The sequence below is a fragment of the Megalops cyprinoides genome, chromosome 10, assembly GCF_013368585.1.
Source record: "Megalops cyprinoides isolate fMegCyp1 chromosome 10, fMegCyp1.pri, whole genome shotgun sequence".
NCBI lineage: Eukaryota > Metazoa > Chordata > Actinopteri > Elopiformes > Megalopidae > Megalops > Megalops cyprinoides.
The window spans coordinates 4,501,377-4,520,739 of NC_050592.1; the positions used below are offsets into that span (position 1 = coordinate 4,501,377).

At 48.5% G+C, this 19,363-nt stretch overlaps 1 protein-coding gene across 4 annotated transcripts in view; it reads left to right on the forward strand.

The window, feature by feature from the left end:
• Positions 1-11,866, forward strand: part of LOC118784563 (transcription factor HIVEP3) — a 112,146-nt gene extending 100,280 nt beyond the window's left edge. For 3 of the 4 annotated variants that reach the window (XM_036538854.1, XM_036538857.1, XM_036538856.1), the window contains 4 exons: positions 7,461-7,636; positions 7,815-7,916; positions 9,309-10,021; positions 10,980-11,866. In XM_036538854.1, coding sequence (XP_036394747.1) covers positions 7,461-7,636; positions 7,815-7,916; positions 9,309-10,021; positions 10,980-11,768 — 1,780 coding nt within the window. In that variant the 3' untranslated portion in view covers positions 11,769-11,866. The remainder of the gene's footprint in view (positions 1-7,460; positions 7,637-7,814; positions 7,917-9,308; positions 10,022-10,979) is intronic. The other variant, XM_036538858.1, reaches the window with a different exon arrangement.
• The last annotated feature ends 7,497 nt before the right edge of the window (positions 11,867-19,363 follow it).

Below are 19,363 nucleotides of genomic sequence, written 5' to 3' on the forward strand. Positions count from 1 at the left end.
TTGTTTGTTTTTTTGAGTGTCTGGCCATTTTGTGTGGCGTGCTTCTCTTTTTGGTCACCGGAGTATGTTTCTTTTTATATATATATATATATATATTGTTTTTCGGTTTATGTCTTTGAAGTTGTGGAGGAGGGTCCCCAGCCGTGTGGTGCTTTGGCGGGTTTCAGCAGTGATTCTGCGGAGAGTGACAGGGTAACTGGCAGGGACAGCAAACCCCGGGGGGGGACTCAGTTTCGCTGGCAGGATGTCCCTAGGGGGGCGCGAATAGGGAAAAGTTAGTAAAAGATACATCATTTCAGGGAGGGGGCAGGGGGGTCAGGGAAGAACAAAGCACGCCCCTCAGTTGGTTTTTCGATAAGTTATTCTGTCTGCTTTGCTAATCTGTTTGACGACGAGACGCAACCCCTTGAAGTTTCCGGAACAGCGTCAAAAAGGCAGCATTTCGCCCGGTGTTCGTTCCGTCTCTGCGGCTCCTGAGGGAGAGGGAAGTCAGTCGGTGGCAGTTTCGGGAGCGAGACAGCCGGCTAATTACCGCGAATCTCGGCACGCGTACCTTGTGAAAGCGTTTTCGCGCCTGACGTCTCGTCCGAGCCGCGCTCAAAGTACAAAGCCCCCCCCCCCCCCCCCCCCACCCACCCCACCCCACTGGTGGCAGGTGTTGAAGTCTGTAGTCCCAGCCAACAGAGGCTGGTCTGTGCAGCAGCCCGGAGTCTGGAGAGGGACTGTGTTTGACAGAGAGCTCCATGTTGATTTCTGTTACATAACGCGCAGCTGGGCTCCATCGCAAAGGGGTGGGGCGGGGGGAGGGGTGGTGGTGGGGGGGCAGGGGGATGGGGTCTTTCAGACCTGGTGACCTTGTTGCGGGAAAAAGACTGGCCTACACTGAGGTGTTTTTCTGAGTGGGGGAAAAAGCCCCCCCCTCTTCCCCCCAGCCTCACTGTAACATCTCGGGGCAGCAACAGCTTAGGTTTTTAAAGAGGTCGGGTCTGGGTTTTCAGCATGGCTCCAGACAGGAGTGACAGACAAGTGAAGAAAGAGAAAGATGGTGTGAAGCTGCAGGCGCATGTGAGAAACGGAGGAGGAGAAAGAGAGAGGGAAAATGGACTTGGAAAACAGAAGGAGAGAGGGAGGGGGAAGCAGAAGACATGGCCAACAGCTTGAGACAGAGAGAGAGAGAGAGAAAGAGAGAGAGAGAGAGAGGGAGAGAGAGGGAGAGAGAGAGTGTGTTGTATCTGGGGAGGAAAAAGCGTAAGATGAAGATGTTGCTGACTGACAGAAGATAACGAAGCTCTGCCGTTAATTAGGCATATTTATCACATGCAGACGCAGTTTCAGGGCTCGCTTTGCTAGGCAAAGCGCTCCGCTTCTTCACAGGCGACAGAAAACAGCCCCCTCCTCTCTTCTTTTGCTGTTCGTCTCTCTCTGGCACACCTCCCCTTCTCCCCATCCCTCTCTCCTGTCCTCCCCACTCACCACTGTCTCCACAGCCTCTGTTTTTCGACATCTCTGTCTCTCCACACCTCCTCTCCTCTCCCTTTTATCTCTGCGGCCTCCTCTTTTGTCTGCCTCATCCTTTTTTCCTTTTCCGTTGGCCCTCCGCTTACTCTCTACTCCCTGCGTCTCTCTCTTTCTCTCTCTCTCTCTCTCTCTCCCTCTCTCCCTCTCTCCTCCTTGCAGCTCTCTGTGATGTGGAGGGCAGAATCTGGGCACAGAGAAACGGGCTGTCATCAAAGAGGTAGACTGGTTTCCATCAATTCCCCATCCTTTCAGCATATCTGTGTATTTTTATCACAAATTGAGTTTGTATTTTATAGGTTACACACACACACACACACGCACAGCACTGTCGGGATCAGGGGGCTGGTGAGTGGTCATCTTGGCTGCACTGATAGAGTTTTAGCCGTAAATCTGTCATGTCTGTTAACAGCACTCTTGCCAGAAGAAAGAACTCAAACAAAAAAACGTGTATGTAGTTTGAGATGCTTTGAAGGACTTGGGTTGAGTAGAAGCCAAGCTGAAATACTGAGCTGGATGGTGACAGTGGTGAAGAAGAGATGGGTAGGTCTGGGATGGGGTCCTGAGGTCACAGAGGTGTCCACAGTGTGCCCGTGTCAATTATGCCACCGGTCTGATGCTCACAGAGCACATGCATGTTGCATAGATGGTTTACACACTGAGGTGTATGCGTGCACACACACACACACACACACACACACACATAGACACACATTCAGTCCCAGTCTTTACCATTTTCCATACTTTCTGAAACTGACCTCATTTTAATGTATAGTACTCGCAGCACAATTTCTATAAATACCAAAACATATTTTATGTTATGTTTTTCTAACAAACTGTATGCTTTCATTCAGATCCAGTTGATCAGCTGTATATGGGCTGGAACCAGTTTTGTTTCTATAACATGCTCATACATGAGCTCATACATCTGGTAGATATGCAACAAACATCTGGGGCTGGAGGCATTCCCAGCAATTAATGATCAGAGCTTGGCACCAGGAGGTTGTGAGTTCGTTTTCTCCTGGGGATCTACCATTAGTCCCTGGAGCAATGTGCTTAACCCGGGCTGCTTCTGTGCACATGCAGCTGTAAAAATGAGCAACATGTAAGATGTAAGCTATTTAAGTCACTGAGCTAATAGAAATAATTAGTTGGAAAAACAGATGTTGTAACAAAGAATGTTTTCTGGAAAGTGGCGCACTTAGGAAAGGACAATGCTAGCAGGTGTCCACCATCTGCGGCAATCGAGAGGTACGCAGCGGGGAGGTGCCTTTTTTTAATCTCTGCTTTTAATCTGAGTGCGGACAGGGCTTTTCCACGACCTGTCTGCCCCAGTACTGTAGCGCTAAAGCGTCATCTGACAGATAAAGAGCGAAGTTGAGATTTCAGGTGGCGGCTGATCCACGGGTTCACTTCGCCCGCTGCTTTGTCCGAGCGGAGCCCGGGCCACCGATGGTTAAACCGGGCGGGATCAGATGGATGCGGCGAAAAGAAAAAAAAAACAAACAGCGTGCCCCCCGAATCTCATCTGCGAACGCGGGGCGAAGACGGCCATCTGCGCGTTCTGACACGGTTTCCGTGGCAACGCGGCGGCCTGGCGTCGCTCCGGGAAGGCTGAGTCAGCGGTGACTAACGGTGACGTGTCGCGCCCCCCCCCCCCCCCCCCCCACGGCGGCGGCGGCGGCGGCGGCGGGGGCAGCGGGACAGTTTATCGGTGACAGATATCCTGCGATCTGCTCGTTCACGGCCTGCTGGTGGACAACAGAAGATAGAGATCTCGGGTTCGAGTCGGAGCGCTGTTTTCATTACAGCACATCCACGCCGTTGTCTTCAGGTTTCGGGAAGCAGCTCATCACTGCGTGATTTGCATGGGGAGAGCAGCGATCGCTCAGAAATCAAGCACTTTTTAATTGGCTTACTGGCTGATGTATGGTCAGAGTGCACAAGTTAACTTGTGATTGGGCTTGGATGGCGTTACAGTCACACTCACTGGTCTGGGATGGTTGTTAGACTGATTTTACACTGTTGCTCTCTTAACTTCTGAATACTTTTATGTTCTATTGTGCTGGAAGTTGCTCTGGATAAGAGTGTCTGCTAATAGCATGTAATGTAATGTAATGGTTTGAATTTGAAACAGCCGGCCTGTATGGGGCAGTTTGAGTTCCCATAATGCTACAGGCCTTACTGAACACTCTGAACTGTTACTATACAGTAAATTAATATGCCTGTACAGGCCTCTCATGTAAACAGTGTGTTGAATATCCTTTACACTCTGAGCTGTACACTGTACACACTGTGTGCGCACACATACTACACATCTAATATTTACTTAGTAATCCGTTTCAAAATATGATTTATAAAAATGGTAGGTGATAAAGCTTACCCACACACAGCAAATGTGTCTTAGAATAAACTGAGAAAAATCACTTTTTTGTAAGAGCACTTAACGTTTTTGGGAGAGAGGAATAAAAAAAAAAGTCCATTTTGGAGTTTACAAGATTAGTGGCCCGACCAAGGCTAAGAAATAAAAATAATCCTCAGTAAATATTAATAAACAAGTCGTAAACATGACTTTTATAGAGCCAGAGAAGGCGGCTATATCTGGAGTGTGGCATAGCTTGTTTTTCCTTCTTTTCCCCCCATCAATGCGCACACGGTTTATTTCGGGCGGTTGGCTGGGGCCAGGCTTTCCCTGCCCTTTGCTGCTGTTGTTGTTGGCAGGGTCTCCCGGGCCTGGGGACAAAGGCTGAATTTTCCAGGCTGGCCGTGTTTAGAATGGGTGGCGGAGGCGGCGAGGGGCGAGGGGGAGGGGGGGGCTAGGGGCGGGAGGAGCTGGAACGATAAAGGTTAGCTTGTTGTGGAGACCGTGAGGGAAACCAGAAAAGGGACCCTGGGAGCTGTGGATCCTGGTGAGGGGCGGGGGGGGTGGAGGTTGGGGGGGGGGAGTAGGAGAGGGGGCACACCCCTGTTTTTGGGCTGGGTTCCAGGGCGGTGACAGGGGCCCCCAGTGTGGGAGCTCTGGACGTGCGCGCTGTGGACAGAGAGTGGGGTACGGGTTCACGTCCCTCCAGTGTCTGTGGTGCCTCCGACCAAGAAACACAAGCCGGAGCACCAGCAAAAAGCCCAGCTGTGTAAATTGACGTATGGAAAAAAAACATCAGGTGAATAAGGGCGGATATTAAGCAGAGAGGAGGAAAAAACTGCCAGGATCTCACAAGGGGGGGGCAGTGTGAATTTTGGTTGGAGTGTTGTGAGGGCACATAGCTACGTTACATACATTTTCCTTGACCGCACCCTTTTTCCTGGAGGACCTGCATTCAGACACCCATGGCCACAGTAGGGGTCATTTTAGGGTCTACCTGCAGAGTTAAACCTGGGATTCGAACCCACAACCTAGCATCTAGTCTATACCCCTAAGCTGTAAGCACCCCCCCCTACAGCTGCTGGTGATAAGTGCCTGTCATATAAAGTCCAAACTGTAAGATCTGTGTGTGTGTGGGGGGGTGTATGCAAGACTGACGGCCAGCATCGTCACAACGTTGGTGCAGCGTTGTTAGAATGTTACAGCGTGTGTGAGCTGGTGTGAGCTGTGTAAGATCTGTGTGTGGGGGGGTGTATGCGAGACTGACGGCCAGCATCGTCACAACGTTGGTGCAGCGTTGTTAGAATGTTACGGCGTGTGTGAGCTGGTGTGAGCTGGCTCGGCGTCTCACGCCGGCGCAGACAGGCCTGACAGCGCGGGCCGTGTGGCAGACGGGAGAGCCTGCACAGCGTGAGACGACACCTCGCTGCCCGGAGCGACGGCCGTCATCGTTGTGAGTGTCCCGGCTGCAGCCGTGAGCCGCAACTGCAAACCCCAGAGGCTAGAGTCACGCAACATACACGGGTGTGTTAGCATGTGGGCGTGTGTGTGTACACCTGTGTGTGTTTGTGTGTGTGTGTGTGTGTGTGTGTGTGTGTGTGTGTGTGTGTGTGTGTGCGCACGCTTGCATGTGTGTGTGCATGTGCATGTGTGTGTGTAATTCCTCTGCCTGATTGGCTGCTGGGCTATGAAATCCCTCCCTCCCTCCGCTGAACTATCCATCACCCAATGACACCAGCTCCACGATGCGAAGCTGAAGTTTAGTTACTGCCTTTCGAACGTAGATACGTGGGAGTTTGGGCAGGGGGGCGGGTGTGTAGCTGTATGGAACGAAGAGAGATTCCTGTTAGCCGAGGTGTCCTCCGCCCCCTCGAAAACGGGAACAATGTCTCTTTAAGCTGCTGTGAGGCACAGAAAAAGAGCGCCTGTCTTGTCTGGCCTGGTGGTCTGCCAGCCGAGGTAAAAGGTTCCCAAACGGGAGTTTGGGAGGGGAGTGGAGGGGAGGGAGAGGCAGCTCGTGTTGTGACAGGCCGTGAGAGAAGAAATCCCAGCGCGGGTGTCAATCACCTGCTGTTCATGCGCTCGCTGACAGCCAGCGGAACCGGCTCCGCCCTCCCGGACGCTGCCAGCGACGGCCCGCCTGCTCCGCCGGGATTCGCTGGGGGAAGTCATGTGATTTCCCGCAGAGCCAGTGACCAAAAGCGGGCAGCGGCATGTCGCTGATGCTGACATTTTTCACCTGACAGCAATATTTTTCCAATGTTTTTCTTTTTTGTTTGGCAAGTGTGTGTGTGTGTGTGTGTGTGTGTGTGTCTGTTTAGCAACAATAGTAGGGAACATCTGTGTCAGAATAGATATGCTGTTTGTCTGAGGAACCGTGGCCCTCCAGTTGTGAGTTTAGATTTTTTTCAGTGAAGAACTCAAGAAAGTCACAAATAAGGCAGTGTAGACAGAAACACATCCTAATCTCACCTGTGTCGAGCCCCATGGTGTTCCTTCTGAGAGCTTAGAAAGTGGAGTCCTGCCTGAATATCTCCACCTGGTGCATCATGGGAGTGATGACCTCACCTGGTGTGTTGCCAGACTGATAACTTTACAGAAGGGATGCCGCAGCAGCGACCCATTGCCTTCCAGATTGTGGAGTTTATGTAAATGAATCTTCTCCAGGGTCGATTTGTGCGAGACATGCACCGATGTGAATCATCGATGAATGAAAACGACACCATCACAGCACGGCCCTGCCAAAAACATGGCTAAGATGGATTAGCTCGTTTGTGGCTCTCAGTGTTTCTCTGTGAGGAAGGTGCCTCCACATTGTGGCCTACATAGTACATAGCGTGCCGCGATGTAAAATCACTTCAGGGTCTGTCTCAGTTTTACTGCAGAAGCCGTTAAGAAGCAGAAAGCATATGCACAGTCTTATGCTGTGTCAGAGCACAGCACATGTCTCCTGTCCCACATTCCCCAGCTGCGGTTGGGTGGTTTTGGCGCGTTTGACGGTCTCTCAGAAAACTGTTGGAATTCATCGAAACAAGTGGCTATTCTCTTGTCTTTCTTTCCATTGCGTACGTCTTTCCTCAGGTCTCTGTCCCCCTCTCTTTCGTTCATTCCTCCTCCCCCCCTCCCTCCTTTCCTCTCATTCCCTCTCTCTTTTCAGTCACCCTCCCTCTCCCTCTCTCTCTCTCTCCCTCTCCCTCTCCCTCCCTCTCACCTTCTGTCCTTTTTTCTCTTCTCCTCCCCCACACGTCCACTCATCCATCTGTCTCCCACCATCCCCCCTGCTTTCACTTTCATCCTCTGTTTCCCAGCAGTGTTGATTCACAATGTCTCTGTCTCTCTCTCTCCTTCCCTCTCTCTCTCTCTCTCTCTCTCTCTCTCTCTCTCTCTTTTTCTCTCTTTCTATCCCCCCTTTCTCTCCCTACCTGCTTACTCTCTCATCTCTCTCTTTCTCCCTCTCTCACTCTCCCTCCCTCTTTTTCTCCCCCTTCTTCTCTCCCTCTCTCTCTCTCCCTCCCCCTTCTCTCTCTCTCCCTCTTCTCTCTCTATCTCCCCCCCGCTCTCCCTCTCTCTCTCTCCCCCGCAGTTATAAGTCCAATGAGGAGTATGTGTATGTGCGTGGCCGGGGGCGGGGGAAGTACGTGTGTGAGGAGTGTGGGATTCGCTGCAAGAAGCCCAGCATGCTGAAGAAGCACATCCGCACCCACACCGACGTCAGGCCCTACGTCTGCAAGCACTGCAACTTCGCCTTCAAAACCAAAGGTGAGGAGAGCGCCCCCACATGGCCGCTCCCATATACTGCAGCCCTGAGGCCCACAGTTACAGGGCATACTCTGCTATACCCAGGCTGTACCCTGCCACAGGCAATTATCTCCTGCAGTGTGGTATGTTTTTTTCAGTTTTAAATCACAAATCGAGCTCTTGTTCTGTTGTCCTCCAGGGAACCTCACTAAACACATGAAATCAAAGGCTCATGGGAAGAAGTGCCAGGAAATAGGGGTTTCTGGGTCCTCCCTGGACGAGCTGGAGGCCGAGGAAGGAGGTGGGACCCTTTTCACTCCGCTTGGTTGATTGACAGTTAAACCGACTTGCCCTCTTCCTTATGACCTGCGGTGGTTGTCAGGAAGCCACATTGTGTGTGTGTGTGTGTGTGTGTGTTTGTGTGTGTGTGTGTGTGTATTCTCAACAGTGCACTATCTTTGTCAGCAGTGGGGAGGGTGGAAGGATACAGAGACAGGGGCGAGTGAGGAAAAGGTCGGGGGGTCTGAGTCAGCAAATAGTCCTTTAGCTCCCCTGAAAGCGGTCACACTCTCTGTATCACTCCACCACCCAGTAAACAGGCAGAAGACAGACGACACTCTCCCATATGCTCCTTTCAAAAGCAGTGCATTTCAGCTCACTCTCCAGCAGTGATGAAAACCATCATCTTTCCCTCAGAACTCATCTCATTACTGTCTCACCAACACAGCCCCAGCACAGAGCTGCTTCCCATATTAATGTATTTTTTCCCCAAACTCTGCCAAGATTACACACACTGTAACAGAGCTTTAATTTTCCCCTCCAAACTTTTTTTTTCTTTTTTTTTTAACAGCTGGTGGCTTTGGTAAGGCAAAGGCAGTGAAATTACATCATGGAAAATAATGTATTCGCTCCGCTTTGTCAAGCAAAAAAAAAAAAAAAAAAGTGAAATGGAAAAATGAATAAAGAAGGACTTGACAGAACGTTTCATTGAGTCCTGCTTTGCCCCGGTGCATTCTGGGAGCCCACAGAAGCAGCGCACAATGGTCTCAAGGCCGCGGCGGGAGATGAAAAAGTCCTCGGCGGCTATAAAGAGAAACATTCCCACCTCCCGTGTCGGCCTCCGCACTTTCTCCGGGGCAGTAAATATAGTGCTGGGGCCTAAAGCCACGCTTCTCTCCCACCGTCAGAGAGAGAGAGAGAGAGAGAGCAAGAGAGAGAGAGAGAGCGTAAGAGAGAGAGAGAGGGAGAGAGAGAGAGAGCGTGTGGAGCGCGGCGTGAAGAGGGGAGAACCAAGGCCGGCCCATTCAAACCCGCTCCATTCACAAGGCTGTAACTATAGTTTGTGAATGGAGAGGACACGATTCCATTATAATTAAAGCCTTGTCTCTCTCTCTTCTTTTTTTTTTTTTTTTTTTTAATTTTTTTGTTTGGCAGCTATTTTTAAGATGAGTTTGAATGGAAGGTAACCTTTGTTCGGGCTCGTGCGGCAAAAATCTCGTTGTGTTCTCTGTGCGGCAAAAATCTCGTCGTGTTCTCTGTGCCGGGTACAGGTGTTCCTGCGTGCTTGTTTGCAGCGGAGTGGTGAGAGATGCTGGTTGGTGTCGGATAGGATTGGGTAACCACACCATAGTTAACTCGGCTGTACCCGGTGTGAGGTTTTGCTGGTGTCCTGACAGTTCCTCCTTCTTCCCAGCAGGAGGCAGTGAGGAGCGTGCAGGCGGGTCAGAGGACCAAGAGGAGCACCAGTTCTCCGACGTGGAAGACTCCGAGGATGACGACGACAACGAGGAAGAGGAGGAGGAGGAGTCGTCCTCGCACGACGAGCCGCCGTCCTCCTGCTCTCCCGACACACGCCTGTCCAGCGGGGGGCGCTCTGACAGCGGGCAGCCCTCGCAGCGGAACACCCCCGAGCCCCACCTCCCCGGAGCCCAGGAGAGAGAGCCTGGCCCCAGCCAGCAGGACTACCCGTCACCCAGGAGATTCTGGCCTAGCAGGCGCGCGGCGTCCCCGGGCAGCAAGAGGGCGCTGTTTTCCCACCGGCACTGGGAGGCGTCCCCGCGGGCCTTCTCCCCGAGTGGCGAGGGCTCCCCGCTGCGTCACCTGTCCCCGGGGCGTGGCCTGTCCCCGGGGCGTGGCCTGTCCCCCGCGAGGGAGGTGTCCCCCCTCCGCTGCCCCTCCCCGAGACTGGAGCTGTCCTCTCCCGGCCGCCACCTCTCCCCGTCCCCCGAAAGGGGTCTGTCCCCCATCCGACCGCTGTCCCCGCTCCGGCCTCTCTCCCCGAGCCGGTACTCCAGCCCACGCGCCCTGCCCTCCCCCGCGCCTCTCGGAGCCCCCCCCAGACCCCGCGGCTCTCCCACCCAGCCCCCGGGGGACACGCCCAGCACCGAGGTCATCGAGAGCAAGCAGGTGGGTGTCTCCTGGTACTGAGCACGCTCTATTTCTCTTCTGCTACAGACAGCGCAGTCCTGGTTCACATCGTTAGGAGCTGAAATGCAAGGTCAGCTGTCTCTGTCGGCCCCTGTGGTTTTTATGTCTCTGACATTTTCCATTTAGGTACGCACACTGCTCTGGGTTAATAAGCTCCCTGAGCATATGTGTGTGTGCGCTGTCATTTTCAAATAAGGCTGAGTGTTTAGAAAGCTCCTTTTGCCATCATAGTTAAGCATGATTGCCATGATATCCTTGCTACAAAAAAGGGAAATATGTGTGACTTCATGTGTGATTTCCATTGTGTTTTCATAGATTGTGTTGTACATTCAGAGAAGACGTGGTTTTCATGTCATAACAGTAAAATTGTCCTTACTTACTTTACTATATTATATACGTGGCTGTGTACCTACGGCTTCTTGCTCTTTATTTTACTGCATGTTCATTTATGGATAACTGTCTTCTTGACATTTAGCACTGCTGTCACAGAGTTAGAGTAAACTAATCCAAGCTAAACTAAGTAAGCGTTCCAAATAAATCTTAATGAGATGTAAACAAAATGAGCTGTTGCTACTCGGATGTTCACGCACACATAGGCGTGCGCGCACACACACACACACACACACACACACACACACACGCACACACACACAGTGTAATTCTTTACCTTTATGAGAAAACTGAGAAAAAAGAGCATTTAGTAGGAACAGATATGCAGCTTAAAATAAGCAGGAGGCCTGAGCATAGCGGGGCCTGTGTGTTTGTTCTCTCCAGCGCGGCCTCGCTGACGCCTCTGTTTTTTAACACTGCGGCTCACCTGCAATTACAGCGGCCCACCTGCAATTACAGCGTCCCCTCGCAGCCGGTGACACAGCCCGAGACGCCATGCGCGAGATTAATCTCCGTTCTGTCCCCCTCTCCCCTCCCCTTTTCGCAGGAGAAGAGCGGCTTTCCGCAGGAGGGTCCCGTCTTTGCGGAGGCCTCCCTCTTCCCCCCGGCGCTGCGCCTCTCCCCCTCGCTGGGGGAGTTTTCGGGCCACGCCCCACCGCGGCCCGCGGACCACGTCTTCAGCCACCTGCCCCTGCACTCCCAGCGGCCGTCCCGCACCCCCTATGTCATGATCCCCATCGGGGGCATCCAGATGGTGCAGCCCTGGCCCAGCTCACACCCCAAACTCGCCCCGGGTCCCGCCGCCGCTGCCGCCTCCCTTCCCGCCCTCCGGGGCGAGGGCGCGGGCCGGCCTCCGGGCGGGAAGGGGGGCGCGTCCCCGGGGACGAGCGGGCGCGGCGCTCACGAGGACTACAGGGTACAGGAAGAGGAAGCGGGAACCAGCCAATCAGGGCTCTGCGTGGGGAGGCAGGGCACGCCCAGTGCGGGCCACACGCCGCCCAGAAAACAGCTTTCTCAGATGGGTGGGGAAGATCCCACAGACACGGGCATGAAGCAATATGGCAGCTCACGCACTTACTCCCAGACTAGCACTTTGGTCGCGGAGACGACAGACGCTCAGACTTCAGACAGCAGCTCCGGTCCAGGAAGGTCTCCGGGCCCCTCCTCCAGCCAACCAGCTCCTCCCACACAAAGGACTAGACAGCTCTCTGATAGGGAGGGACCCCCCGGGGGGCGGAGCAGGAGGCGTGGCTCAGAATCAGCCGGGGGAGGGGTTGGAGGAAGAGTCACGGCCAGTGCAAGCAAAAACAAAGACAGCAAAACAGGAAGCACTTAACAGTCTCCGCCCCCTGATTCTGTTTATGGAATCACTAAAGCTTTTTATTATTACATTTTTTTGTTCTTGATGTTTTGTATGGTTCAGTTTTTATACAATTTCCAACACTATTGTTTACTTATATGTTTGCTATGGTTTACCTATATGTATGTTTTTGTTCTTCTGCAATATATAGGATTGGAATAAGATGCACCTTTTCTTTTTGATGATACTCTTTCTGTCAATCTATCTGTCCCTCTATCTTTATTTATCTTGCTATCTTCGTATCTATTGGAATATACATGTATAATGAATATAGATATATTTGTAAATGACCAAAATCAATACAGAAAACAATAATTCCAATTTGTTTTGTCCATTGTCCAGTATTATTCACAATGTAGTCGATTGTGCCTTTTCTGTCTGAGTTTGTTGCTAGAAATATAGAAAATAAAGTTAAAAGGCTGTGAATTTTTTTTCCAGTAATATTTTGTTTTGTTTTTTTTTTTTTTTTGAACTGCGCTGGAAGGTACAGGCAATGGTAGACTCTTTAGTTTTTGGCCATTTTTTTATCGTCAGGGTAAAAGGCAGGACGTTCCACAGAGAGGGAGATTCGAAGAAGAGAAGCAGAAAGCTTTGTAAAGAAAATGCACTGAAGTCATATTTTTTATATTAATAAATACTTAGATCTTATGTGCGTGTACAGAAAAGAAGTATATGGTCTGTATTTATTGCTACATTTAACTATAAAAAAATGCTTCTTTTATGTTGTTTTTATTTTTTACTTTGATTTTCTAAAACATGCAGTGATTATCTATGTCAATTACCTGTGTGTCTTCTTTTTGATAAAGTTCTTATGACTTGAAATTAAGGTACTGGGATTGGATGGGTGTCACAGGGAGGGTAGGGGTGGTGGTGGGGGGTGGTGGGGATTGGGGAGGGGGGGTTCAACAGTCAATTGCCCTGCATATTTGAAACAGAGCAAGTTTCTAGTTTCTAAACCAATAAAACTTGCACCAGACTTTGCTGAAACCTTGTGTCTCTGTCTGTTTACTTCCATGTGTTTAGTCTTCATATACAAACATTTATGTAGAAGTGAATTTCATTTTTACATGTTATGCAACTGTAAAACGCAGTGGCATTTTTGGGAAACGATTTCGGTGAAGTACCTCATTCCAGGGGACGGCAGCAGCTGTCTGCGGGGGGACTGTCACCCTCAGTTTTCAGATTTAATACCCTACCACTTCTCCGCTGTGAAATGTCATGTTGACTTTCAGACTGCAATAGTGGAGTCCAGCTCTTTATTTACAAGCTGGCACTGTTTGTCCACCAGCTTAGTAAAGTGCATAATAACAGATAAATCAATAGCTTTCAGTGTTTTCAGCAATCAGTGTTTTCCTTCAGAAATCAGTGTGGTTAGGTAAGCTGCTGAAGTGTGAAGCTGGGAGGATTGGGTCAGTAGGAATAGGATTGGGGGCTGTGGGTCTATTGCTTGTATTTTACTTCTTTTTGTTTCATAACTGTCTTGAGGTGGAATCTTCTCTGCCTCAATTTAGGGCAGCGTTGAAAGGTTTTTACAGTGAGTAAATAAGTACTGTAATTCATGCTGAGCATTTTAAAAAACTACCAGAGCACTTAAATATATAAAAGTTAATCTGTGTCATACCAAGTAAATTCCGTACCAAATTACCTAAACATACAGCAAATTTTAAATGTCAAAACATTTTGATTAGTACATTGGGGAGTTTTTATATAAAGTCCACTATCACACACATATTTAAAGTTGTCTAAACTGGAGACATTTATTTCACAGTGTACCTCCCTTTCGCATTACTCCTTAGTTGTTTGTTCACATATCACATGTCCTTAATTTTTCGGTCTCATTTTTAGGTTGATGAGGATCCGACTGGAGATTTCATAACAAATGACACAACACATGCAGTACCTGAACATAAACTGTAGGGGGTGCTGTTGAGATCACGAGAGTGCAGGAAGTCACTACTGTGGGATGTTCACAAATCAATCAATCAATCAATCAATCAAGCAACATCTGTCAGTCTTTACAGTTAGATTGTCTTTATTTCCAGAATATAAGGATCATGGTGATAGAATAATATAACAGTACGAGAATAGATGTGTGTGCGTGTGTGTGTGTATATATATATATATATATGTATAGAGCTAATGTCTTTAGTCTTTGTGACAGTCAGTCTGTCGCGGAGCTGTGAGATGGGATGTGGGGACTCTGTTCATGTCCTCAGGGCGGTGAGTGGAAGGTGGAAAGCGATTGGATCAGAGGGCAGGTCCTCCTCATTGGACCTCAGGGTCCCACAAGGGGGGCAGTGGCTGGGGGGTTGGATTTGACACATGTCAGATAAACCCTTATTATCCAAAATAATCATCAATAAACTTTTTTTTTCCCCTCTGACAAACAGGACAGGGATCAGAATGGTAAGAATTTCTGGGAGTAAGCAGCTGGGACAGCACAGAGCTGCCCGGGTTGCACTGCCTCTCTCTGTGAAGCCCCAGCAGGTTACTGCGCTCCGAGGCTGGGCGCCTGGCCTCGAGATGAGCTCGGGACAATGGCCTCCTCTGTTGCTCCGCCGCTAAGCCGATTCCAGGCCTGGGATCCACCGCCCAGCGCCTGCCAAAACTGCAGAGGGTCTTCCAGGAGCTGGTGGGAGGTTCCCCTGGCAAGGTGAAGAATGACACCCGTTGTCACGGCCACCCGTACGAAAACATCCTGCCATCCCAGGCCAGTACGCTACAACAGGCTAATTTTCTCGATTTAGTACAAATTTTCTCAGATGTTTGAGTTTGTATTAGGATCAGCCCAAATCATATAGTTAACACAAAAGGATTTCTATTTGATTTATCATTATTTCAGGGCTAGGTGAAATAGGACCTGTTTGTATAGATCATTTAGCTGCTAAAGGCCCTGAATAGCTTTGAACTGACCCACAGAATATGCCTGGAAAATTCCTGGCAGAGTTGTCACGGGGCTTTGTGATGTCATTTCACAGTCTTCATTCCACGGTCGGAAGATTTGAAGACCCACACGCCTGCTTCAGTGGCTGCCCAGATGATGACTAGCCCCTGCCCACCCACTCGTTACAGGAATGCTAAACTCACTCGCAATGGAAGCGAGATTGAGAATGATTACTCAGTGTTTTAAAAAAAGACTTTTTGTAAAAAGAAGAAAAAAAACGGAAATACTTCTGTGGTGGGTTATGGTGTTTTGATGTTTATGTTCTCTTCCATTCAGCACTCCAAGGTTCTGTGGCCTGTCAACTTCAGATTATACTACTCACACAGCTAATTAGTAGCATGCTAACATTAGCTCAGACTGCCCAGGAACACTACCCACTACAAAATTAAAGCTTATTTAATTTCACGTTTGGGTAATTGAATACTTTCTAATGAATTACATCACCATGTCAAGGCTTTTGGGCCTAATTCATTTTGGGATTTTTTTTTTTGCACTGCAGGCATAGGAGGACTGCAGAAATAACTTTAATGTACCAATGATTTCATTGTTATTCATTACAATTTTTACCATTTTTTTACTGCACTGTTGAATGCAGCATGAATTCAATCATGACAGGTCCTACATAGTATCTAGCTGTGAATGTTTTCATGGGTGAGGCATTTGGTCATTGAATGGTTAGCTCATGTCATTACGTTGCACTCAGATATAAGAACACTTCAATGCAGTGGTGGACTTGGATCATGCAACACATATTTCTCTGTCATTATTATTGTAACAAAGGGGCATGTAAAATCTTCACTTCAGTGCTTACAGCCACAGCATTTTGATGAGGTCACTTTAGCCACTCAGATATCTTCCAAACCTTACAACAGTCAGATTCTTTTACAATAGTCTAATTCTTTGAAAATCTTTGTTGTGTACTTCTAAATACAGCTAAAAATTTTACAAAGTTTAAATTGGGCTGCTTATGTGCAGTATCACCTGTTTGAAATGGGAACCGAGCAGGCCTCTGATGCATGTGCACGGGTGCAGCCAGCAGGGGGCGCTGTCCGCTGTCCAGCTCTGGGAGGAAGCCGCCCAAGGAAGCAGGAAGCAGGAAGTGAAAGCAGCGACCCCAGCGCTGTGGAGCGGTGCAGGCCTCACGGCGTAGTGGAAAAGGTGCGCGTGCCGTGTTGGACTCCACTACAAATGCAGCGATCGGGACACATTTTACAGTTCACCCATTTTCCTGCGGAAGACTTATTTTTTTGTCACACCTTCCACAGGCATGCAGTTTTCCCACAGAGAGGGACAGGGGCTTTGTCAGGAGGCACGTTCCCTGGTGAAACGAGTTAGAAAGCTTTCTTGTTTTAGATTGGGAATACCTGTTCAATGCTCCATTTCTCCATAACATCTTTCCATCTCTGTCCCTCCTGTTACATGTCCTGTGGGCAGGTGTCTGCCAATAGGGCTTGCTCAGGTCGCAATAGAATGACATGAGACATTATACACAAGGACAGCTGCTTTGATGAACTGAGAAAATGTTTGAAAAGCATTAATTTTAATGAAGCAATTTAATTGATCATTTTTACCCAACCAAATTTGTTCAGTTGCAACTTCCTGATTCTTTTTCTTTTTTTTTTAAACTAAGATTAATTGTATAACACAAACTATTTTTTTAAACAGTAGCAAGCTGCTTAAAATTGATATATTTCCTAAACGTACAGGCCATTGACAAATTTCTCAGTGTTCTGTCAACGTTTCTCTATTGCATGACATTATTACTGTGGAATGAATTCATTCTTAGCCGACAGTCAAAAAGGGGTTAGCATGCAACACACTAGATCATGCTTTCCATTGCTTTGCTCATGCAGCTATTGACTTCACTGAGGAAAAGGTCCTTTACTAAAGATAACAACAGCAGTGATCTGTTCTGGCTTTGAACCCATCCAAAACCCCAAAGCTGCCACCTACGCCTCTGCCCTGCAGTGTGTAAGGCAGACGGCGTGTTTTACAGACAGAACCAGCTTGTGTCAGCTGATCCCAGACTGCGGGGCAGGAAAGTGCCAAGGCGCCCCTTTGTACTCTATCATTATGACACCTGGTAATTCACTCTGGCTTAGAGGGGTGTTTTTTTAGGCTTACCAGACACAATGGCTGAGAGCCTGCTGTTTTCCTCACTTTTCCTTTTTAAGCTTTTTTTCCTTTTTTTTCTGCCATCCTCACCTTGCCCACCCTGTGAGTGAAATGCTTTTTGTAACTCTCGACTGAAGGGCACAACTGTTTCACATTTTCCATACCTGTAGGGCTAGATCTAGCTGCGTGCACACCTGTGATAGCTGTTAGTCCCTGGCCATGCCCTGTAACAGGTCTTATATCTGTCACATTTCTCAGGCATTTCCTGCAGATCTGCTCTTGACCGTATCCCACCAGTCATTCAGTTTGAAAGGCTGTAGGTGTCAGGGTTTTGGCTGCTGCTTCCCGGGATGACCACCAGATGGCCTCATAACTTTCTGTAATCCATGTCTAATTTAATTAATGTGTTTCACCTGTGTTAATTACTTATTGGTTTCACCTATGTTGTCTGTTATTTAAGTCCTGCCCTTTGCCTACCTAGTTGCTCAGTACTGAGCTGTTATGCTTGTTGTGTGCATGGAAATGCTTGTACCAAGACTGTTTTGCTTTATCTTAAGCCTTCAGGAAAGGAAACTTTGTTTTCTTTGAACCAAACCTTTTGGTCATGTTTTTGTTGGCATTTCTTTTAGCAGATGCTCTTATCCAGAGCAACTTACTTTGGTTATAGTTTTTACAATGTTAATTTATACAGCTGTATATTTTACTAGGCAATTATGGGTTAAGTACCTTGCCCAAGGGTACAGCAGCAGTGTCCCAGCAGGGAATCGAACCAGCAACCGTTCAGTTCTAAGTCCTGCTCCTTAACCACTATGCTCATGTCAGTAATCTCTGCACTTGGATTTGCCCAGTTCCTGGTTACAGCTGGTCACTTCTAGTAACAGCAAGGTTTTGGACATTGGTTGCATTTTTGTTGCTTTATCATATTACAATTGAATCAAAGTTTATCAAATATCACTCTGAATGGAAGCCTTGTGTTCATCTCAAATCTGTAGTGAAAGCACTCTAGGACAATAAGATTTCACCCATTAATTGAATTTTTATTTCCTGATCTCAAATTACAATTGCATCACAATATCTTATGGGAATCACTCTGAATGGATGGATTCCTGTATGGATGGGGCAGCAGGGTAGCATAGTGGTTAAGGAGCAGGACTCGTAACTGAAAGGTTGCTGGTTCAGTTCCCTGCTGGGGCACTGCTGCTGCTGTACCCTTGGGCAAGGTATTTAACCTATAATTGCTTCAGTAAATATCCAGCTGTATAAATGGATAACATTGTAAAAAACTATAATGTAAATTGCTCGGGATAAGAGCGTCTGCTAAATGCCAATAATGTAATGTAAAATGTATGTTGGTGTTACTGAGGTATTCAGAGCCCTGTGATACGCTCCTGTTCTCTGACCCTGCACGGAGGAAGTGAGACCTGCTTGCATCAGGCAGCACATGACATTCACAGCGAGGACTGGGGCACCTCTCTCGCCTCCTGCCCCGTCCCTCCAGGAAACGATAAAAAAGCTCCTCTTTCCTCTTATGCAACGGTGCGTTCCATGGAGGGATGAGGTAACTCGCAGCTCATTTACGAGTGCCCGCTTCCACGCCCCGCACGGCCACAGGAAGGGCGGAGCGTTCGGCTGTAACGAGCTGCCACGCCGGCCAGTCAGAAGACACACTGGGGATGCTCTGGCTGGAACATTTCCAGGATATACTGTACAACACACACACATATGCACACACTTCCATGGAGATACATACACACACACGCACACGCACACACTCTCACAGAAAGTCACACATACAGAGACACACACTTTCCCACTCCTGCAGGCACACATACACACCCTGACAGTCATACATAGAGACATACAGTCCCTGACAAAAGTCTTGGCGCTTATCCAAGTTGTAGGAACAACAAATAATAACTTGACTTGTAGTTGATCAATTGGAATCAGAAATGGCTTATACGAAAGGCAAAGGCCTCTAGATGATGCTTATACCAAAATAAAGTCTTGTATCATTCATTGAGTTTTCTCATTTAATTAGGACAGAAAGGTCAGATTTTGCTTGGACAAAAGTCTTGTCGCATACAAAAATAATGTACGGTAGAAATTATACTTTATTTTGAATACACAAACATGCTACAATAACATCAGAACATAAAGTCATGGTGCCTTGGGAAAAAGAATTAATATCGTGTATGACTCCCATGAGCTTGGAGGACTGCATCCATACGTCTCGGCAATGACTCAAGTAACTTATTGATGAAGTCATCTGGAATAGCAAAGAAAGCAGTCTTGCAAGACTCCCAGAGTTCATCAAGATTGTTTGGTTTCATCTTCCAAGCCTCCTTCTTCATCTTACCCCAGACATGCTCAATAATGTTCATGTCTGGTGACTGGGCTGGCCAATCCTGCTGAAGAATTTGCCCTCTCTTGTGGTTTGGAATGTAATGGGCAGCAAGAATTTCTTGATACTTCAGGCTGTTGATGTTGCCATCCACTCTGCAGATCTCTCGCA